Here is a 23,900-nt window from a genome sequence, read left to right as displayed (position 1 = left end):
TGGACTTTTTAAAACGTATTTGTTTTAAATCAACAGCAGAAGAGAAATGCTTCGGATAAAGTTTAATGATGTAAAAGGTGCATTGAAATGCAGTTGGAAAATACTGCAGCTTTAGCCTTACATCAAAGGAGATGTCTTAATTTTTTTTGCAACAAAACTGGCTTGTTTTCAGCATTGATAGGTTGTTAATTATTGGATAAGGAAAACTGAAATGTCTTTTTATTTCTGCTCATTGACTAGTTCATCTAGGGTAGAGTGCTTGAATAGAACAGCTTGCTCTGCACCACCACATCATTCAATTGGGTGTATGTAACCAGGTATAAATCCAACAGTATGTTTTTCCTCTCTTCCACTGCCCCCAACACCCCATTATTTTAAATGTTTCGTTCATTTTTTTAAAGATGAAAACAAATCCCATTAGCTAGGTGAACTGAATTAATGAGTCTCTCAGAATAATCTGCAAAACAGTTCATCTTTATTTAACCTTTTCGAATGGTCAAGTCCGAGAATTAAATAATTAATCCGTCTTGATTTTTTGAAAAATAAATGTTATTGAAGCATGTTTCATTCCTTTTGGAAGCAATATATTTGTTGTTGTTGTTGTTGTTCAGTCGTTAAGTTGCGTCCAACTCTTCGTGACCCCATGGACCATAGCACGCCAGGCCTTCCTGTCCTGCGCAATCTCCTGGAGTGCGCTCAAGTTCATATTCATTGCATCCGTGATGCTATCTAGCCATCTCATCCTCTGCCGTCCCTTTCTCCTTTTGCCTTCAATCTTTCCCAGCATCAGGGTCTTTTCCAGGGAGTTTTCTCTTCGCATTAGGTGGCCAAAATATTTGAGCTTCAGCTTCAGGATCTGTCCTTCCAATGAGCAGTCAGGGTTGATTTCCTTTAGGACTGACTGATTTGACCTCCTTGCAGTCTAGGGGACTCGTAAGAGTCCTCTCCAGCACCACAGTTTGAAAGCATCAAATCTTCGGCACTCAGCCTTCCTTACAATACAGCTCTCACAGCCATACATTACTACTGGGAAAACAATAGCTTTGATTAGACGGACCTTTGTCTGCAAGGTGATGTCTCTGCTTCTTACTATGCTGTCTAGGTTTGCCATAGCTTTCCTCCCAAGGAGCAAGCGTCTTTTAATTCCATGGCTACAGTCACCATCTGCAATGATCTTGGAGCCCAAGAAAATAAAATCTGTCACTGCTTCCATTTCTTCCCCTTCTATATGCCAGGAAGTGATGGGGCCGGATGCCATGATCTTAGTTTTCTTAATGTTGAGTTTCAAACCAGCTTTTGCACTCTCCACTTTCACCCTCAACAAGAGGCTCTTTAGATCCTCTTCGCTTTCTGCCATTAGGGTGGTATCATCTGCGTATCTGAGTTTGTTGATAATTCTCCCGGCAATCTTAATTCCGACCTGTGATTCATCCAAGCCGGCGTTTCTCATGATGTACTCTGCATATAAGTTAAATAAGCAGGGTGACAATATACAGCCTTGTCGTACTCCTTTCCCAATTTTGAACCAATCAGTTGTTCCGTGTCCGGTTCTTACTGTTGCTTCTTGACCTTCGTACAGGTTTCTCAGGAGACAGGTAAGGTGGTCTGGTACTCCCATATCTTTAAGAATTTGCCAGAGTTTGTTGTGATCCACACAATCAAAGGCTTTAGCGTAGTCAATGAAGCAGAAATAGACATTTTTCTAGAATTCTCTTGCTTTCTCCATGATCCAGCGAATGTTGGCGATTTGATCTCTAGTTCCTCTTTGAAACGCTGCTTGTAGTTCCGGTAGTTTTCGGTTCACATACTGCTGAAGCCTAGCTTGTAGGATTTTGAGCATAACCTTGCTGGCATGTGAAATGAGTGCAATTGTATGGTAGTTTGAACACCCTTTGGCATTGCTCTTCTTTGGAATTGGAATGTAAACTGACCTTTTCCAGTCTTGTGGCCACTGTTGAGTGTTCCAAATTTGTTGGCATATTGAGTGCAGCACTTTAACAGCATCATCTTTTAGGATCTTAAATAGCTCAGCTGGAATACTGTCATCTCCGCTAGCTTTGTAGTTAGTAATGCTTCCTAAGGCCCACTTCACTTTACTCTCTAGGATGTTTGGCTTAAGTTCAGTCAGTGACTGCACTATCATGGCTATCAGTGACCGCACTATCATGGCTATCAGGGACATTAGGATCTTTCCTGTACAGTTCTTCTGTGTATTCTTTCCACCTCTTCTTAATCTCAACTGCTTCTGTTAGGTCCCTGCCTTCTTTGTCCTTTATCATGCCCATCTTTGCACAAAACGTTCCCTTGAGATCTCCGATTTTCTTGAAAAGATCTCTAGTCTTTCCCATTCTACTGTTTTCCTCGATTTCTTTGCATTGTTCATTTAAGAAGGCCTTCTTATCTCTCCTTGCTGTTCTCTGGAACTCTGCATTCAGTTGGAAATATCTTCCCCTTTCTCCCTTGCTTTTTGCTTCCCTTCTTTCCTCAGCTACTTGTAAAGCCTCCTCAGACAGCCACTTTGCTTTCTTGCATTTCTTTTTCTTTGGGATGGATTGAGTTGCTGCCTCCTGAACAATGTTACGGACCTCCATCCATAGTTGCTCAGGCACTCTGTCTATCAGGTCTAATCCCTTAAATCTATTCCTCACCTCCACTGTATATTCATAAGGGATATGATTTAGATAATACCTGAATGCTTTAGTGGTTTTCCCTACGTTCTTTAGTTTAAGCTGACATTTTGCAACAAGGAGCTCATGATCTGAGCCACAGTCAGCTCCAGGACTTGTTTTTACTGACTGTATAGAGCTTCTCCATCTTTGGCTGCAAAGTACATAATCAATCTGATTTCGATATTGATATCTGGTGATGTCCATGTGTAGAGTCGCCTCTTGTACTGTTGGAAAAGAGTGTTTGCTATGATCAGTGTGTTCTCTTCGCAAAACTCTATTAGCCTTTGTCGTGCTTCATTTTGTACACCAAGGCCATGCTTGCCTGTTATCCCGGATATTTCTTGACTTCCTGCTTTGGCATTCCAATCTCCTATGATGAAGAGGACATCTTTTTTTGGTGTTAGTTCTAGAAGGTGTTGTAGGTCTTCATAGAACCGATCAACCTCAGCTTCTTCAGCCTCAGTGGTTGGGGCATAGACTTGAATTACTGTGATGGTGAATGGTTTGGTGTTAAATCCTTGTGCTATTGCCTTTAAAATAGGTATGCTGGACCACAGCCATCACATACAAGTAATATTTTTCCATGCATTGCTTTAGAGCACGGGTGGGGCAACATGTGGCCCTCCAGATGTTGTTGAACTAAAAATCTCATCATTTCTGTCATTAGCCATTCTATCTGGGCTGATGGGAGCTGGAGTCCAACAACATCTGCAGTTCCACAGGTTGCCTACCCCTGCTTTAGAATCTGCAACGAGTGGCTGGGTGACCAGCCAGATGGATGATTAATAAATTTAATAAATGAATGAATGAATGAATGGTTTATAGAAATATTGGACCAACAGCTGTTGGATATTTTATTTATTTATTTATTTATTTATTGCTTTAAAATATTGATAGACCACTTACAATCCAAAATCTGAAAGCAGTTTATAAATAAAACACAAGAAACATCACAATAAATACAAAGTAAACATAAAAAATACTTAAAATCCAAGGCAGTGAGATTCAGCTTTTAGTGATTAGGAAACAGCCAAGAAAAACATACCTTTTTAATAGGTCCTGAAAGCACATAACCATTGGCGCCTCCCAAACAATAGTGGGGAGAGGATTCCAAAAGATAGGTGCCACCATAGAGAGAACCCATTTTTGTGACTCCACTAGATGACAATCTGTGGGTTGCGGCACGACCAACAGGGCCTCCTCTGAAGATCTTAGTGATCTATTGGGTCTGTACAGAAGAAGGTGGACTTTCAGGTTACTTGGTGTCAGGTTGTTTAGGGCATTATGCATCATCCTCAAGTCTCTTAAGGGACAGTCCCAATGGTCACTGCAACAGTAAATAAATGGCCATGATGGTGTACCATGTGTTTGCCAAGTTACAACCTCTGGAATTGTGTGGGTTGCAAGTGGATTCAGGAAGTATTGACAGCATTGCAGTGTATGTCCATTGTACCATGACAAGCATGGCAGCTACCGCAAGTTGTGTCACTGCAGTACAGCACAAAGCTGTGTGGGGGGATACAAAGATGGGGCATGATAGGGATGGGACAATAGTCCTATGACAAACCTAAAAGTAGAGAACTATGTTCATTACAGTCAGTGCTAGTGTCGGATTTCAGTAGATATACAACACAGTAGATACCTGCCTCTGAAACTTTATTGACGCATAGGCAACATTGCAACTAGGCATGCATGTAGGATTGGCATATCACTATGATCATGGACATTTCTACTTGATTGTCTGTGATCACCCAATTCATACATTATATTTATTCATGTATTCAGGGAACTAGGGATTGCTGACATGGACAAAATCGGTATTGTATGAAATGAGCTTTAGTTGGAAATAGGTCATTTTATTTTCTCTTTTACCATTCTGAGGTTTTGATCATCCTCCTTGTTTCCCAGTGAGGGGGGAAATGTTACTGTAAAGAGAACATGTCCTCTGATGAACTGCATGCATGGCTAATGCATTCAAAACCAATAGTTCCCTCGTTGTGCAAAAATAACTAAAACATTTTTATTATGGCTTTTAAAAATAAAGAAAGAATTGGGGTAAGGAAAGCACAATCCAGTGGTGGTGGGGGGCATGATTATTCTGTTGGCACTTGTTTGCAGTGTCCAACATTGGTTTGTGAATGTCAGATAAATGAAGGTGCCTCTAATCAACTTGCCATTATTATCCAACTCGTCATCCTTGCAAGAGAGCTGTAATTCCACAGATCATTTTTGTAACTGCTGCATTGACATTGTACAGCATGAGATCACAGCTGGTGTAAGCTGACGAGATGCATCAAAGTTCAAAGCTTGAACTGGATGTGATTCAGGAGTAGGGATGGCGTGGGCACCTGCTTGGGGAATGAAACTCAGCAATTTCTTGCCGGCTCGGCCGTCCGGATACCAGTCCGCAGATCCCCTCGCTTGCCTGACTCAGTGCACGCCTGCTCCCTCACCGAGCCACCATATTGTGTAAAATGGCAGCTCGGGCTTTTTCATAAATAACCATTTATGCAAATAGCAGCTGTAAAGCAGCCATTTATGCAACGTTACAGGCATGCGGTGAGCAGAGTCAGGCAGCCAGCGGGGGTCCAGAGAGAGGAAAGCGGGGTGAGAAACGGTGAGTCGGCCCACCCCTATGCAGGAGATTCATCATCAGGATCTTCGGCAGTTTTATAATTGTTTAAATAGCAGTTGCTGGGGAATGGGGCAAGTCAGCCTGGGATCATGGCACTGGAAGCTGCTCTCTGCCCCATGTGGAAAACACAGAGGAATCATATGGGTACCTGTATGTTTTCCTCCATAGGGCAAATAGCAACTTGATTGTGTTTGTCAGTTTTACAGGGTGAATGAGTGAGGTGGGGATGGGAGATCTTTTGAACATGTGTTCCTCTGTTATTACTGCCACCCCAAGGTCTTTTATCCAAAGTCCTTCCCAGGGAACAAGTGCAAATTTGCCTTGCTTAAAAACCTGAGTAAAATTCACTGGGATACTATAAAGATATGATTTTGGGGGGTGGCTTGATTAATAGGAACAATTGAAAAAGTGTTTTCTAAATTATACATAATAATACACCTACTGCTAACAAGATCATAATTATGCATATGTATAGCTTTATTGTAATCACAATGCAATGGCCAAGGAATTTTAGTACTTAATAGTGTTTTAGACCTTTAAATGGTTCAGTACCGTATCAAGGGCCAGGCCAGCTGATGCTTGACAGGTATGATTCATTGCATCTCAGTTATAACTACTGCTATTGCTCTTTTGAATCTCCTCCAGCCTCCATTTAAGTATCTCAGAACCTGAGGAACACCACCATTATCAGCAACCACATGTATTGCTTCTATAACACCTAAACTACTAAGCTCATTGGGTTGTATTGGGCGGTATCATTCTTCTAGCACAAAGCTTCTACCGCTTACAGAAACCCCATTTTCCCTGCAGAAGTGTGCAATCCAGTAGCTTGATTCCACTTGCAAGCTGTTGTACAAGACTTTGCACATGCTGTTGCACAGAAAAAGTGTTTTCCCAGTTGTTCCTCAAGCTGTTTCGCCAGTTGTTTCACAAAGTGTTGCACAACTCATCACCACTTCATTAAGCTAGGTGTTGTTTGCACTAGCTGTGCTAACTTTGCTAGCGCTTGAACAACCACAAGTGGGACAACACTATCTCTTGTGCTTTTTCTCCTGGCAGTAATGTTGGACATAACTCATCCATGTTTAAAATTAACAAGGTAATGCTTGCAAATTTGCAGTCCAATGAGACCTGAGGTGAGGAAAATAGGGACGGGGAGAAGGAGAAGACGGTAACTTTCATGGTGAGATTTGAAGAGGGAAGATGTGCCTCATCATAGAATGTGTGTTGTTCGATTCTGTTTTGAATCCTCTTTTCCTTCTATATCATAGTCTGGATAACAGGTGGAATGTGGATACATTCTTAGTGTCCTTCACTCTGAGAGGCAGGCAGGCAGAAATACATATTTAGGCTGCCAATCATAGGAACACAGGAAGCTGCCCTTTACCAGGTCAGACTATTTGTCTTCTAGATTGCCTGCTTTGAGTGGCAGCGGCTCTCCAGGTTCTCAGGAAGATGGAGGCCTTTCCCATTACATGCTGCCCAGGCCTCTTTAACAGGAGATGGCAGGGATTGATCCTGGACCTTCTGCATCCAAAGCACATGCTCCACCACTGAGCTCCCTCCCCTTACAGGCCTTTGACATGCATCCTTCCCTTCCTAGATCTGTTGACATTACATCCTCTCGCTCCCAGTGCAGTATTTGATGGCTTGAGTGAAAAGATGCAAATTTTTTTTGCTGTATTGATCTGAAATATTTCCATCCTGCCTCTCGGCTGCATACTTCAACATTCAAGGCGGCTTACAATCAACATAATGATACGTGTGTCTTGTCTTCATTTTCTTTTAAAAGTATTTGTCCATCAAAGTTCAATGCAGCAGAGTGGCCAAAATCTTCCCTTGAGAGAGTGACATTGCACTTCCTATAACATATAATTGCAATTATTTCTGCTTCGAGGGGAAAACTGCTTTCACCTGACTGCCCCTCAATAAAGGCTTGGATAGCTTCAGAGCTGCCATTCCATACACATCATTGCTTTGGAGAACACTCTGTAACCTATAAAGCCACTGGCTGTATTTTTTCCAATAACAATCTTTCTTGTTTTCAGCATTCCTATGCACCAGCTCCCCACCCCATGGCTCCTCCCAGCCCCAGCACTAACAGTAGCAACAACAGCAGCAACAACAGCAGCGGCGAGCAGTTGAGTAAAACCAACCTGTACATCCGAGGCCTTCCACCGGGCACCACTGACCAGGACCTTATCAAGCTGTGCCAGCCGTAAGTAAAGCGATTTGTTCTCCTTCCAACTGAAAACACACACACTTGAGTGTCACACTGGCAAGGACAAGTTGTCCCAAACAGCATCTAACCTCACACAGGCAGGTTTATTTATGTGCAAATGAAGTAGTTAGGTGTGTGGTATGCCTGTCAGTGGCTAATACCCGATAGAGGATAACTTGCATCTTTAGCTCAAGTGTGATAAAAATCTTCCTGACAACCCGTGCTGGGAAAAAGCATAATTTGACCTGCAGAGTCTTTGGTGAGAATGAAGGAAAGGCTGCTGCTTGATCCCAGGTGGGGGATGCATTAGTGGTTGCTAGGGAAACTTGCTGTGGTAGAAAAGAGAATAGGTGATAGGGAGACAACAAACAGAAGTCCCCACACTGTTACTGTGGCAGTAACTTTTTCACTTAGATTGAATAGCCCCCTTGAAGACCTTAACACTGCCAAATTGGCATTTTGTATCATAATTAGTAGTCTGAATAACCTTCTTAAACTGAGAGTGGAATATATTGGCGTCTTATTTCTGCATGTCTCTCTCCGAACTGAATGTTATAATAGAGAATAACAAACTGGGGATTTCTAGAGCTATTTTGAGAAACCTACCAACAGTTCAACCTTGAGAGTCTCTGACTAAAAGGTGATATAGAAATCCTATATTGCGACTACTACTACTACTATTAGGACGACTACTAGGACTACTGAAAATATCAGGGTTTCTTGGGTTTGTATTTGTGTTTGCTGCTATCTGCTATAACACTGATCTCTCTCCCCACACACGTTTTCCAGAACAGAGCAAGCGTTAAAACTACTTTATATGACACTTAAGGCACATTCCTATGCATGCGTAGACAGAAGAAGTCCTACAACTCCCAGCATTCCCCAGCCAGCATGCATAGGATTACGTCCTTAGGGCCAAAACAAACAATACTCTAAATCTGCATCAAGCAGGTGTCTTTTGTTCATTTTTGTTCTACCTCTAGAGTAGCTGCAGGGGACCCATCCAGATCTAAAAAGCTCCCTTACCACTACCCCCAGTACTTACTCCCACTACTACTTACCACTACTCAGAACAGCTAGTGAGCTGATCTGAATCAGGGGGCCTATGCCTCATCCAGAGTAAAAATGAAAAAGAAAAGAAAAGACGTAGACACAGATTTAAAATGATGTCTGTTTTGTCCCTTTGTGAATATCCATGTTAGAATAGTGTTTGCTGCTGTGGAAAACCTGTACAGCGTAATGGAGAGAGGGGTGTGTCAAAACATGCACTGGACATACACCAGGCAGCCATATCTCTCTTAGCACATGTCCACTGTGTGTCCTCAAATTTTTGGAGTTGTTCCTTTCCCCTTCACACTAATCAAACATGGGTAGTCTTGCTACTCAGCATCTCCTACTCATCTATGAATGGGAAATAGCTAGGCATTGGAAACAGAGAGCTGTAAAAGACTACAGACATCTATAAACAGCTGTTACGTTATAAATAGAAGTGCATATGCCTCACTTCAAGGTTTGATCACAGAACCTTTGTTTCTTTGTTTTAGTTGTATTTACAATAAAAATTTGACAAATCCTATAGAAGTCCATAATCACTACATTAGAGCTATTGTCCAGTATGCTTATGTCTCCCCACACCCACTCCTTCTGTCAACAGCCTGGAACTATCCTTGGCTCTGTGATGTGTTTTTACAGTTCCTTTTTGGATTAGGCCCTCCGTTTCACAGTTTCACTGCCTTCCTATTGAATTCATTTCTGCCTCCTCTAGGACTTATTCTCTGAAAATCCTGGGGCTTTTGTTTGTTTTTAGTCTGGTGGTTGTTGTGGCCCCTTCCTTCAGCCTTCCTTAGCTACTGCTTTTCCTAGGCCTGTGTGGGGATCATCTTCAGACAAGCTGATTTTTTCCTTCCCTCCCATCATAGAAGTTTCCTTGAATTATAACAGTTCAAACCTATACAGGAGATGCACAAGCATAAATATATACATAACTGTATATATTATGGATGTGGGGGGAAAGCAGTACAATACACTTCTTCTGTTTCCTCTTCCTTTTTCTTCGGTAGCCTCACTTCGAAACTCCCCCTCATATAATTGCAGTCTCATGAGGGAGGCGAGCAGGCAATGCTCACAGACCCTGTCCGCTCTGTTCTATCCCATCACCTGGTCCCACTCCCACCACCTTCAAGCCATTGGAGGGGGAAGGCCTGAAGCGGGGAGACTGGGCTGTGCACCCAGGTTCCCTGTGCAATTTAGAATCCTGTGGGTAGCTTACATGTGCAGAGCAGTCTCCCTGCTTCAGACCTTCCCTGTTCAAAGCGTGGAAGCTGGTGGGGCCAGGTGATGGAATGCAACATAGGGTGGCCACTTATGTTTCACCCCAAAATAGGAAACGTGTCACCACAACAGAGGACACCAGTTTGCATAACATTTGCATTTGCATATGCAAATGTAGCTGCATAGGTGCAAATGTAGAAATAACAGCTATTATTTAAATAGAAATACAAGGCATCTCACCATAGTGGAGAGGCTAATGAGATGACCTGTGCGTCTGCTCAGTTTGTTGTCCAGATGGGCAACGTCAAAGCCCCTGGTGCTTTCCCTCCTTATGGTTCTTTGACTTTAAACCAGGCTTGGACAGGACAGCTCATCAAACATTTTCTGCAATAGAGGACTTTCCTTTTTAAAGTAGGACACCTGGTCACCCTGATACACAGGGGGCAAGGCCAGAGAGCACAGCCCTGCTTTTGCCCCTCATGAGATTGTAAGTGCATGAGGGTGAATGTCCAAACAGGGCGAATGTACCTCTCTATTCTGATTTTAATCCTTCCAGTTTTTTAAACAAATTTATAGGAACTATCAGAAACACTGGAATTTTAGTATAAGATGTTTCTGTTTATCCCTCGTGTAAATACTGTCTGTGCTTTAATATCTATCACAAGCCATCTAATGAGAGCCTGTTTCCTGTGTTTGGAAATCGTATCCTATGTAAATCTTTCTGTGTGCATGTGTATGTATGTTGCTGCTGTTACACTAGAACTTTGAAGTATAAGGGCACAATCCTTGCTGGAAGCTACCTTATTATACCTAGCACATCATTAGAGTGCTTGCTGCTTCATCATACTCAGTGGTCAGGAAACAGCTGGAGTTATTCAGTGCACACAGCTTGCCAGCAGCACCCACCATTTTGGAAAAGAGCAGCAACCCTCCTCCCAATAAAGATTTATGCTATTAATTCAACTAAGAAGCTCCAGGCAGAGCATAGCCTTCTTCCTCACCCCATTTTATCTTCACAACAACATCGTGAGGCTGAGAGATCGCTACCTAAGGGCACCTGGTGAGCTTAACGACTCAGTGGGGATTTGAACCCGAGTCTCCCCGGTGCTAGTCCAATACTCTTAACCACTATGCTGCACCACGACCTACCTTTCTTTAGATTATATGGCTTGGCTTGCTGTGCTCTAACATGTATGCTCATACTCTGACTGTGGCTAAAGCTGGATTGACTTTTGATATTTTGAAAGTTCAACCCCAATTTGGGTGAGAGGTCAAGGTGAAACCATTCTCCTTTTTCATATTTTTGGTGCATGTGGTTTTCAGAGTGGGAAACTCGCCAAAGCTTGTCACAACTCACAAGTCACAAGTGGGTGATGACTGCCATTTTGTTTTTCTCAGAATGCCTTGTTTGGAGGGGCATTCTGGGGAGGTGGGGGGAGATGGCTGCCAGCTGATTAGAGCAGATACAAGTGGAAAATTGGGCTGGGGGCATTTCAGCCTAGCCCTACTTTGAGACGAAAGTACTGTGTGTTAGTTCATGGATATAGAAGTAGGGAATTGATCCCAGGAGGACCATGTTATGAGTTTAAACCTAATGTTCTTCTGGTCTCTTTAGCCTTGCAGTTCTATGATAGGCCCCAACATGATGAGGCATAGCTTTTTCACTTGTGACAATCACAGAGCATTTCAGTGTAGATTATATGGTCTAATCCAGACCAGGCATAAAAAACACAAATAGCTGTAGTCTAATTTATACCAGCTGGCACTTTAACATTTGGGAGTCTAGAAAAACATGCTTTTGTTTATTTGCTCTTTACCTTAGCTGTATTCCAGAAAGGTAGTGTCTAATAGCACATATTTTCTATGGTTCTGTAGCGTAACTTGAAGCCTATGGAGTACATGTGGCCCTCAGTGAACTTTGCTGTAACTTGTGAGTTGTTACAATCTCTGAACACCTATTTCCATAATTTTATATGAAGGTTACGCCCTATGCATGTGAACTCAGAAGTAAGTCTCAGTGAGTTTGATGGGATTTATTACCAGGTAAGCGTGCATAGAAGTACAGCCTTAATGCATGACATCAGGTTGAAGTAGGCACTTGTACATACACCCATATATTTAGGTTTTACCTGCTTTGGGGCACTGTGTCACTCCCTCTAATAGCATACTCGGGCACCGAGTGCTGATGACTATGCAGCCGATAAAAGACCACTGAGAAACAAAAGGGAGGTATCAGCATGCTTGGGGGAGCCCCAAGGTTTCCAAAAGTACAAAAGGTATTTTCTAATAATCTAAGGGGGCGACTCCCTCCCACCCCCCAACCACTCAAAACAGCCCAGTAAGGACTGAGCATGCTTAGTGGCCATGGAAAGTTGATTGTCAGTCAGATGAAGCACCCTCCCTAGAAGGTGAGGATACATTGAAATATTTTGTTGCAGGTTCCACTTGTATAGTTTATACTACTATGGTTGACTTTGTGATCCCAACGCATATGAGGGCTTTCCTGCATTTCCTTGTAGGAACAGGCCCCCATGCGCTTTGGTTGTATAACTAACCTGTTGGAAATACAAATTTAAGGAAACCATTACCAGTTCCTTTAGAGCAGTATCTTCTAAAGTTGGATGTGTGAAAGCAGAACATTTCTCCCATAGCTTTCTCCCTTCTTCCTCAGCAGAATGTTGCTTTGTTCTTTGTACCCACTCACAAGCTTTTCTATCGGATGGGATCCAGAGCTTTGTAAGCTGAAGCTTGAGACAGAGGGCATCTCTACACCAGCCAGACTAAAATCCTACATTTAAAACTGGGCTTTCTGCTTCCATTTTAAATGCAGGATCACAACTGACTCCCTTTACATATGTTTCCTTTGCCCCCTCCCCTTCCGCCCTCCTTCTCCCAGTATCCGAGTCTTCCATTATCTTTCATTGATCTCACTCCTCTTCCTGCTGCTTTAACTCTTTTCATGGAGGAAACTGAAGCAGAACACACCGGGGTAAATTGATAGCTCATTCTCTGTGATCTATTTAAAAACGGAACAAAGGGCATTTAGTGCAGGAGATGCCTGATCACAGCATCATGTAAAGAGCCCGCAGACTTCTGTGAAGAAGCTATCTCAATTGCAGGATAAAAGCTCCATGTGAGGGAGCCCAGGGAGAGTGAGAGAAAGAGAGCAAGAAAGCAGTGGGTGGAAGACAGCAGGCAGGAGCATGAGGCGTCTTATGACCACCTTCTTGTCACTGAGCTCTGAAGGGTATTCAGGCTTGGCTATGGGGAGAATCACAACTCTGTTATTAAACCCATCAAATGTAAAGAAAGACAGTATGTAACTTCTACTGGTGAGTCCTCTGTAGAAGAATGTAGGGGGAAAAAAATTCAGCAATTTTTTTTGTCAACAAAAATAATGTTTCCGAGCCTCTTCCATTATAAAGGTGGTGCTTTGGAATCACAGTTAGTACAGTTCTAATTGGCCTTAATTGATGTGATTCTAGAGAGCGGAAGAAAGCAGGATTTCATGTTTGATAAGTGCCGTTGCTATCTAAGCCTCCTGACACTTTTACATCTCAATGGTGTGCCTTTTTTATGTGTACTGCACACAGAATAGGAAGTAGCCAGCTGGAGAGCTAGTGACACTCACGCTGCTGAGTCCATTACACACAATGCCAGACATTTTTGACAAATGGATCAACACCATCAAACCTTTGATCAATTTAAGGGTAACCTTGTCACGGTAATCTGTCAAACAGTACAAATATAACTATAAGAAAACAAGTCATCATGAACTGAATGGTAACCAAGTAAATAAGAAAAATGTTGCTGGAAGATCATTCTTTGTTGTATACTTTTGAGGCTGAAAAATTACCTTCAAAGGATTTTCAGCTAAAATATGCTGAGCCGTGGGAGATGTTATCTATATTTCCTATATGTCACATGTACATTTGTGTTTTATAAATGATTAAATGCTTGACAAATACTCTGTTATCAACAATCATACTCTCCCCTCTATTATCTTGCTTGGGTTTTCTCAGTTATGGACCCAAGGCATCTGTCTACCCCTTTGGAAACTTAAAAACAACAACAACAAAGTGAGAGTTGGACACACTGGCTAGGGATGATGGAAGTTGTAGTCCAACACATTTGGCGAACACCAGGTTGGGGAAGGCTGATATAGACACTTTTCCTGCAAGTGGCCATATCACTGTGTGATCATGGAAATAGTGGGTTGGATCCAATTGCAGGAGGTGTTTCCCCTGTTGGAAAAAGCTACTCCATTGGAGGAAGCTCTTCTGGATCCAGCTCAGGGTTAGTTAGTTCTATATTCATTAACACTATTGTTTTTCTATAATTGGTATACTGGACTGGACTTAACTTTTCTGGATGCTTAACTTTTCTGGATTGTGGCCAAGTTGACAGCACTGAGGTATAAAGTGCCTGATGTCCTGTTCTAGATTTTTCCCAATATAATTTTACAGATCCATTTTTCTCTTCAAACCTGAATATATTCAAAATCAGATGTGATCTTAACTATGCTTTGTTTCTGTGCCAATGTAATTATATTTATTGAGATAATAGGTTAGATCCAGATTCAGCCATACTTGGAGTAGATCCATTGAAATCAATGGAACTTAAGTTGTTGTTGTTGTTGTTCAGTCGTTCAATCGTGTTCGACTCTTCGTGACCCCATGGACCATAGCACGCCAGGCCTTCGTGTCCTCCGCTCTCTTCCGGAGTGTGCTCAAGTTCATATTCATTGCATCGGTGATGCTATCTAGCCATCTCATCCTCTGCCGTCCCCTTCTCCTTTTGCCTTCAATCTTTCCGAGCATCAGGGTCTTTTCCAGGGAGTTTTCTCTTCGCATTAGGTGGCCAAAATATTTGAGCTTCAGCTTCAGGATCTGTCCTTCCAATGAGCAGTCAGGGTTGATTTCCTTTAGGATGGACTGATTTGACCTCCTTGCAGTCCAGGGGACTCGTAAGAGTCTTCTCCAGCACCACAGTTCGAAAGCATCGATTCTTTGGTGCTCAGCCTTCCTTATAGTCCAGCTTTCAGCCATACGTTGCTACTGGGCAAACCACAGCTTTGATTAGACGGACCTTTGTCTGCAAGGTGATGTCTCTGCTTCTTACTATGCTGTCTAGGTTTGCCATAGCTTTCCTCCCAAGGAGCAAGCGTCTTTTAATTCCATGGCTACAGTCACCATCTGCGGTGATCTTGGAGCCCAAGAAAATAAAATCTGTCACTGCTTCCATTTCTTCCCCTTCTATATGCCAGGAAGTGATGGGGCCAGATGCCATGATCTTAGTTTTCTTAATGTTGAGTTTCAAACCAGCTTTTGCACTCTCCACTTTCACCCTCAACAAGAGGCTCTTTAGATCCTCTTTGCTTTCTGCCATTAGGGTGGTATCGTCGGAACTTAAATTAGTCATGTCTAAATCTGGATCCAACCTAGTATTTTAAACTATTGTTCTATTTTATCCCTGTTGTCTTCACTGGGAACACTCTTAAGTAAGAGATTTGGCAATGATCCCTTATATAAATAAATTCAAATATAATATTATGAGTACCACTGGCATTAAATCTTCTGTTTAATACTTTTGCATACTGTAGATGTCACTCTCCTAAACTAGTTATTTCCTCTAACCATAAATCTGAACAAATTCTAGGACTGAAATCCTAAAAGCACTTATACCAGAATATACAGGACTATTATAAAGTAAATGGGCTACATCCATTGTACATTTAAAGTAATACTGTTTTGAGTATCACTTTCCTGTCATCCCGCACTTTATTCTCCTTATACAGATTCAATATTTCATCAGGCAGTCAGGTTTGATTCCTATGCGGTGTGGGCTGAAATCAGAGATCTTTCATAAAGGACAACACAAATAATTATATGTAAAGACAAATAAATCTGTGAAGCAGTCAGGCAAAGTGGCCCAGAGGAGAAAACAGAATTTGGCTCCCTAAGCATATTAGTGTCCATGTTGTTTTGTGATCATCATTGGTGCTACTTTTTCCGAATAAGTGCAGTATGGGGGTTGGGCGCACTGTGCTACAGTGGTTCTTCTCCTACCTGCAGGGCCGATTCCAGAGAGTGGTAATGGAGGATTCCTGTTCTACCCCATGGCTATTAAGCTGTGGGGTCCCACAGAGTTCTGTTGTATCCCCCATGCTGTTCAACTTTTATATGAAGCTGTTTGGTGAGGAGTTTTGGAGTGGAGTGTCCCCAATATACTGATGATGTACACGTAGTACACGTGCTGGTAACTTCCCGATTAGGCTGCTGCAATGCACTTTATGTGGGGCTGCCCTTGAAGATGACTCAGAAGTTGCAGCTAGTGCAAAATGCAGCAGCTAGACTGTTGACCTGAACATCTCGCAAAGATCAAAGAAGACAAGGATGAAACTTTTGAAAAGCAAATAGCCAATGTTTTAAGGAAGCATGATGTAGTAGTAATGGGGGACTTCAATTTCCCCGATATTTGTTGGGAGACAAATTCTGCAAAACATGGCACCTCCAGGAAATTTCTGACTTGTGTGGCGGATAACTTCCTCCTACAGAAAGTAGAGGATGGAAAAAAGGATCGGCTATCCTTGACTTGTTCCTAACCAACAGAGATAGCTTAGTGGATAAAGTAGCAGTTACAGGAACTCTGGGGGAAAGCGACCATGTTGTATTTCAGTTCTTGATTCTAAGGGAAGCAAAAGCCGAGTGTAGTCAAACGCGTACCCTGGATTTTTAGGAAAGCTGATTTTAATAAACTCAGAACAATGATCAGTACGGTCCCATGGCAAGCGACTCTAATGAGAAAAGGAGTCCAAGATGGGTGGGAGCTTTTAAAAAAGGAAATTCTCAAGGCACAATTACAAACAATTCCAACAAGAAGAAAAGGTGGAAGACAACAGAAGAAGCCAATGTGGCTTCACAAAAAGCTTAGAGATTACCGGAAAACAAAAAAGGACACATACAGGAAGTGGAAAGAAGGCCAAGTAACAAAGGAAGAGTACAGGCAGGTAGCACAGAATTGCAGGGATGGCGTCAGGAAGGCTAAAGCTGAGAACGAGCTGAGGTTAGCGAGGGATGCTAAACACAACAAAAAGGCTTTCTTCAGCTACGTGCATAGTAAAAGACAGAGGAAAGAAATGGTGCTTCAGCTATTAAATAAGGATGGCAAAATGATAACAGATGACAAAGAAAAGGCAGAGGTGCTCAATTCCTACTTTGGCTCAGTCTTCTCCCAAAAGGGGGTCTATGACCCCCCTGGCAAAGGCGAAGTACAGGCTGAAGGGGCAGGATTGCAGCTTGAGATCGATAGGCATATGGTCAAGGAACACCTAATTACTTTGAATGAGTTCAAATCTCCAGGGCCAGATGAACTGCATCCTAGAGTAATAAAGGAACTGGCAGAAGAACTCTCAGAACTGCTGTCTATTCTCTTTGAGAAATCATGGAGGACGGGTGAAGTGCCAGATGACGGGAGGAGGGCTAATGTTGTCCATATCTTCAAAAAGGGTAAAAAGGAGGAACCTGGGAACTACAGACCAGTCAGTCTGACATAAATCCCTGGGAAAATTCTGGAGCAGATGATAAAGCAATCCATCTGGAAGCACCTTGAAAACAATGCAGTGATTCTTTGAAGCCAACATGGATTTGTCAAGAGCAAATCCTGCCAGACGAATCTGATCTCATTTTTTGATCAAGTCACCTCCCTTGTGGACCGTGAGAATGCTATAGACATCATATACCTCAATTTCAGCAAAGCTTTCGACAAACTGCCCGCATGATATCCTGATGAGCAAACTAGCTGAAAGTGGGCTAGATGAAACAACGATCCGGTGGATCCACAGTTGGCTACAGAATCGGACTCAAAGAGTGCTTATCAATGGGACCTTCTCAAACTGGGGAGAGGTAACGAGTGGGGTACTGCAGGGCTCAGTCCTGGGCTCAGTGCTCTTCAACATTTTTATGAATGACGTGGAGGAGGAGGTGCAGGGAATGCTGATCAAATCTGCAGATGACACAAAATTGGGCGGGATAGCAAATACTTGGGAAGACAGAAACAAAATTCAAAGTGATCTGGATAGACTGGAGCACTGGGCAGAAAACAACAGAATGACATTTAATAGGGATACATGCCAAGTTCTGCACCTAGGAAAAAGAAACCAAATGCACAGTTACAACATGGGGGATACGTGGCTTAACAACATGACAAGTGAGAAGGATCTTGGAATTGTTGTCGATCACAAGCTGAATATGAGCCAACAATGTGATGTGGCTGCAAAAAAGGCAAACGCTGTTTTGGGCTGCATTAATAGAAGCATAGCTTCCAAATGCCGGGAAGTACTAGTTCCCCTCTACTCAGCACTGGTTAGGCCTCATCTGGAGTACTGTGTCCAGTTCTGGGCACCACACTTGAAGAGGGATGCAGACAAACTGGAGAGGGTTCAGAGGAGGGCAACTAAGATGATCAGGGGACTGGAAACAAAGCCCTATGAGGAGAGACTGAAAGAACTGGGCATGTTTCGTCTTGAGAAAAGAAGACTGAGGGGAGATATGATAGCGCTCTTCAAGTACTTGATAGGCTGTCACATAGAGGAAGGCCAGGACCTCTTCTTGATCATCTCAGAGTGCAGGACGCGGAATAATGGGCTCAAGTTACAGGAAGCCAGATTCCAGCTGAACATCAGGAAAAACGTCCTGACTGTTAGAGCAATACATCAATGGAACCAATTCCCTAGGGAGGTGGTGGGCTCTCCCACACTGGAGGCGTTCAAGACGAGGCTGGACAGCCATCTGTCAGGGATGCTCTTACATGGATTCCTGCATTGAGGAGGGGGTTGGACCCGATGGCCTTTTAGGCCCCTTCCAACCCTGCTATTCTGTGATTCTATGATCACATAATATCAGTCTGAAAGGAATTGAACTGGCTGACGATAAGCTTCTGGTCAGAATTCAAGGTGCTAGTGATGACTTTTAAAGCCCTGAGTGGCTTGGGAGCTCTATATTTGAGGGAACACCTCCCCCTATATATGCCTGCCTGAGGTTTGAGATCTGTTGGAAAGGGGCTCCTCTGGGTCCCACCAGTGCGAAACATACACTGTGGTGGGACATGGGAGCGGGCTTTTTCTGCTGTGGCACCCAGGTTATGGAATGCCGTCCCTTGGAGGCCCGATTGGTGCAGACATTGGTTTTTGTCACCAAGTAAAAACATGGCTTTTTGTCAAAGCCTTTGAGGGCTAAATGCATTTCCTAAAGTAGCACACTGTTTTAACTGTTTTATTGTTTTAGATTTTAAATTGGTATTAGCTTGCTTAATAGATTAATATGTTTTTAGCTGTTTAAATTATTTATTAATTTAAATATGTTTAAATTATTTATTGTTTTATACTGTCTACATTGATTTTATCTGTATGCCACCCTGAGATCCTAATGATATAGGGCAGGATATAAATGTTTAAATAAATAAATAAATAAATACTCACAAAGTCCATTATCAATCATATGCCTATTTGATGGCCCCCACTTCTACATGAACACATGAACTGAATTGAGAACTTCCTTCATGCTAGGTTGCTGTGGATTCCACTACTCTACTGTGATTGCAAGCATGGTTCTGCAAGGGGCTATAGTGACTTCGCTACTTTGTGTCGCTCCACCCCTGTGGCAAATGGTTGGTCTAGATAGTCAGTTCCATTCAAGAGTGCCTGGAGTTGACTGGCAACCACCCACTCAAGCACCTTGTCTAGGAAGTGAGTGTTGGCTACTGGCCTATAGTTGTTAACATCATCTGGGACCAGATTAGGCTTTTTCAGAGTGGTCTAATTACCACCACTTTGAAGAGGCTGACACCACTCCCTCTCTCAAGGAGACATTTACAACCTCCTGGACCAAGCCAGGTATCCCCTCCCTATTGGATGTAACAAGCCATGAAGGGCAAGGGTAAAGTACACAGGTGGTTGACCGGACTTGGCCAAGCACCTTGTTTGCATCCTCGGTCCTCAACTCATCCGATAAAACTGAACCAGATGGTTCTCTGGACACCTCTGTTAATGGAACTGCATTAGTTGTGGTATCCAATTAGTGATGGATTTCAGCAACTTTATCTTCAAAATGCCATGCAAACTTGTCACCGCATGCTACCGAGGGTTCCGCTTATCTCTCCCTGGTCCAGATTGTAGCAGGCCATGAACCACTCAGAAAAGCTCCACTGGACAACACTGAGAAGATGCAATGGTGGTGGAAAAGAGCTCCCTTTTTGTCACCATCACTGCCACAGAGTAGGCTCGATAAAGAGCTCTAACCTATGTTCGGTCAGACTTGGCATGAGTTTTGCTCCATCTGTGTTCTAGCCATCTTCCCTCTTGCTTTGTTGCCCTCAGCTCAGGTGTATACCAAGAAGCTGGCTGGGCTTTGCACAGAGGGAGGGAGCACTTGGGCGTGATTGTGGCAACTGCCTGAGCCATCTCAGCATTCCACAAAGTGACCTGGGCTTCGACAGGAACACCAGCCAAACCAGCAGGAAAATCTCCCAAAGCCCTCTGGAATCCACTGGAACCATTAGTCTCCATGGGTGGACCATTTTAATAGGTCTTCCACCCTTGGAGAGGGACACTGATAGTCTAAACTTCAACAGGAAGGGATCTGACCATGACAAGTGATAGCTGTTAATTCCCTCACTTTCAGATCACCAGACTCCTGCCCAGTCAAGAAAACCAAATCAAACATGTGTCCTCCTGCATGTGTTGGGCCAATGACATGGTGGTCTGAATATTCTCCTCTCTAGGTCTTGTCCTGTGTTTGAATGCATTCTGTGTTTATGAACTTCCACTTGCCCAATGTCATTTTGCTTCCTCGCTTCAGATGTCTCTACGACTAATCATGATGCCTTGTCCATTGTTATCATATCTCGGCCTGGAACCAGCTCTGTATGCTACTGTTATTCTTGCCAGGCCACATCCAGATCAGATTATTGTGATGTATTTTGTGGCTGCAATCAGATATAATGCTAAACAATAGTTTATCATTATGAGAACAAGCGTACACAAGTCTCAGGCTTGTGTGCGGCCCCCTCCTCCTCTGGCATGGCTGCGAGAAGGAGATCATCAGAAGATTCCACTTCCATTTTAGGTTAACCCTAGTTTTAGTGTGTTGTCTGAAACCTAAACTATGGTTAATTTTAACTATGGTAAGTGAAAACTGGCCAGCTTCATAAACTACACCATATGTTTGGCTGCCTTTGAAGTCAGTTCCAGCTGGTTCAAAATGTGGCTGCCAAAATGTTAATCAGGGCTTGCAGCTCAGTGCATTTAACTATTATGTCATATTCACTGGTTGCCAATTTGTTTCTAGGCTTGATTCAAAGTGCTGTTCTTGACCTTGAAAGCCTTAAAGATCCTAGGAGTATGATACCTTCAGATCCACCTCCTCCCATGTGAGCCCAAGTACTGACATCAAATTCGAAAGGCCTCAGGGCCTTCTCTTTTGTAGCACCATGAAAGTTGTGGGCATCTGCCTGGCTCCATTTCTGTCCACCCTTTGGTAGGATGTGAAAACATGCTTACTTATTCCAATATACTTTGGGGACAGTAGCTACTGTCTTTTTAACCATGCGCTGAGGCTATTTGTTTGATGTTTAATATTTAAAATGGTTGTTGTATTTTTGTGAACTAGAAAAGATTTTAATGTTGTTTCAATATTCTGTTATCCTTTGCCAGCTTTTGAGCATTCAAAATAGAAACGTGGGATATAAATGCTTCGAAATAAAATGACAATAAATACTCTCTCACACATGCACATTCACACACAGCAATCATATAGACTACATCTTATGTCTAAACAAATACCTTACAGTGCAATCCTATACATGTCTACTCAGACGTAAATCTCATTACATTCAATGGAGTTTACTCCCAGATGAAGATGTATAAGAATGCACTTTGGGAGCAATCCTATGGCCGCTAGACAGTGTGTAGATTGCCATAGGATGTTTTGGGTTTTGGGAACTGAAATCTCACTCCCCTCCCCCTCCCTCACCACCTCATAGGCAGCACGGCTTGTCCCCGCGCTCATAACTGCAGTGCGAAGCAGGGGAAAGGGGGCGTTCCCAGGGCGGGGAGGGGAAGAGATCACGGAAGCATCATTGTGATGCTTCCTATGCCCCATCCAGCCTCCCCTCCCCTCCCCCCAATCCCCTCTCCGATGTCCTCAGATAGGCAGCCAAAATTGGCTGTCTAGCCACAAATGCAGGGAGGCTGGAACGCAGAGGAGAAGATCTCCTCCATGCTCCACCCAGCCTGCATTGGGTAGTTGGCTGTCTCCAAGTTCAGAGGCGGCCAACCATCCCGCTAGGACTGCACCCTTAGTCTCAAACCTGTGGCTGCTTAAGCCACAATGTCTGAATATGACCCAGTTTATAATGCTATCAGAGCTGTAACAGTGTTTCAAGCTAGAAAGAAAATAAGGTTGGCAAAAATCCTGCTTCTGGTTCTATTAGAACACTGTTATCGATACAGTTCTTGAACAGAAAAAGAAAAAACAACCTGAGAGAAACATTCCAGAACTTTACAGTATTTTTTTCCAAAATAGGCTTTTCCTTTCAAATTCCCAACCCTGGATCAGTGATCCACAACGGAAATAAGCAATGAAACCTGTTCTTCTATTCTTTTAACCCTAACCAAAGTCCTCGAGCTGATGCAGAAGTATTTAAAAGAATCCAGGATTCTCTAGAACTTGGTTTCATGGGATTTCACATTTATTAGAACTCTAATAAATAATTCTTGAAATAGGAATATTCTTCAGGATTTTTTTTTTTTTTTTGGTATACTCCAGGAAATAAAGCCAGACTGCTCACTTGAGGGAAGGATATTAAAGGCAAAACTGAAGTACTTTGGCCACATAATGAGAAGACAGGATACCCTGGAGAAGATGCTGATGCTAGGGAAAGTGGCAGGCAAAAGGAAGAGGGGCCAACCAAGGGCAAGATGGATGGATGATATTCTGGAGGTGACAGACTCGACCTTGGGGGAGCTGGAGGTGGCGACGGCTGACAGGAAGCTCTGGCGTGGGCTAGTCCATGAAGTCACGAAGAGTCGGAAGCGACTGACCGAATAAACAACAACAAACTATATTAGATTCCCTGTGCTGATTATTTAATAATGGAATAATTACTCAGGGTTTTGGTTTCTTTAAAATGTGCAGCAATGGGCCATGTGAGCTACTCTGCTAACAAGTCTTTTTCCATGGCTTCACTGGAGATGGAAATAATGAGTTGCCTAATGAAGCAATCTGTCTGGAGCAGAGGGTGCGTAACCTCTTTAACAATGCTTGTGAGATGCCCTTGGCGCTTCAGGCCTAGATTGTTGAATGGATGTCCTGCCTATGTTGCAGTGTGAAAGGAATTTTCAGCACCACTTCTACTGCTTTGTTAGGTGCATGCTTTCCTCCTGTTTTTTCACCATTTCCATCGCACGCATGTTGTGCTGCTCTTAGGGATGTACGAAAGTCACTTACATTTTAGACGGGGTGATTCGCAGTGGGGGGGAGGTGCTCTGCACCTCCCCCCGAAATCCTAATCTGGCCGGCTCCGCTCCATGGAGATTCTGTGGAGCCGCCAGCTGGGGCTGCCCGCAGCCGGACAACCGGCCGCTGGGCAGCCTGCAGGAAAAAAAACCCCGCGTACGTAAATGGCGGCGGCTACAGTGGCCGCCATTTGCATTCCCCTTTTTTGCTGTTTTAGCCTACGTAAATATTTACGTAAGCTATTACGGCGGGAAAAAAAAGGTACGCAAATAGCGCTCACTACACTATTTGCGTTCCCCTTTATTTTCGCCGTCATGGTCTACGTAAATATTTACGTAGACTAAGACAGCCAAAAATAAGGAACGCAAATGGCGGTGTCCGTAACCGCCGCCATTTGCATATGCGTTTTTTTTTTTTTTTTACCCAGAGCCTGGCCATGGACGGCTCTGGCCTCGGCCTGGCCGGCCGCTCCGTGGAGCCGCCATGGAGCACAGCCAGCCATCGAGGATTCCGGGGGGGAGGAACGGAGCGCCTCCCCCCCGTTGAGGATTCCGGGGGGAGGGACGGAACGCCTCCCCCCCCCATAAACA

General features: G+C 43.3%; 1 protein-coding gene across 3 annotated transcripts in view; it reads left to right on the top strand.

Annotated features, from left to right (window-relative positions):
* Positions 1-23,900, top strand: part of RBMS3 (RNA binding motif single stranded interacting protein 3) — a 1,080,127-nt gene that overhangs the window by 546,668 nt on the left and 509,559 nt on the right. For all 3 annotated transcript variants that reach the window (XM_084858281.1, XM_084858283.1, XM_084858282.1), the window contains one exon: positions 7,353-7,522. In XM_084858281.1, coding sequence (XP_084714407.1) covers positions 7,353-7,522 — 170 coding nt within the window. The remainder of the gene's footprint in view (positions 1-7,352; positions 7,523-23,900) is intronic.

The sequence above is a fragment of the Heloderma suspectum genome, chromosome 5 (genome assembly GCF_057233095.1).
Source record: "Heloderma suspectum isolate Gila_16-S chromosome 5, 16-S_ref, whole genome shotgun sequence".
Classification (NCBI taxonomy): domain Eukaryota; kingdom Metazoa; phylum Chordata; class Lepidosauria; order Squamata; family Helodermatidae; genus Heloderma; species Heloderma suspectum.
The sequence above is the reverse complement of the archived record's forward strand: the minus strand, read 5'-3'. Positions and strand labels throughout refer to the sequence as shown.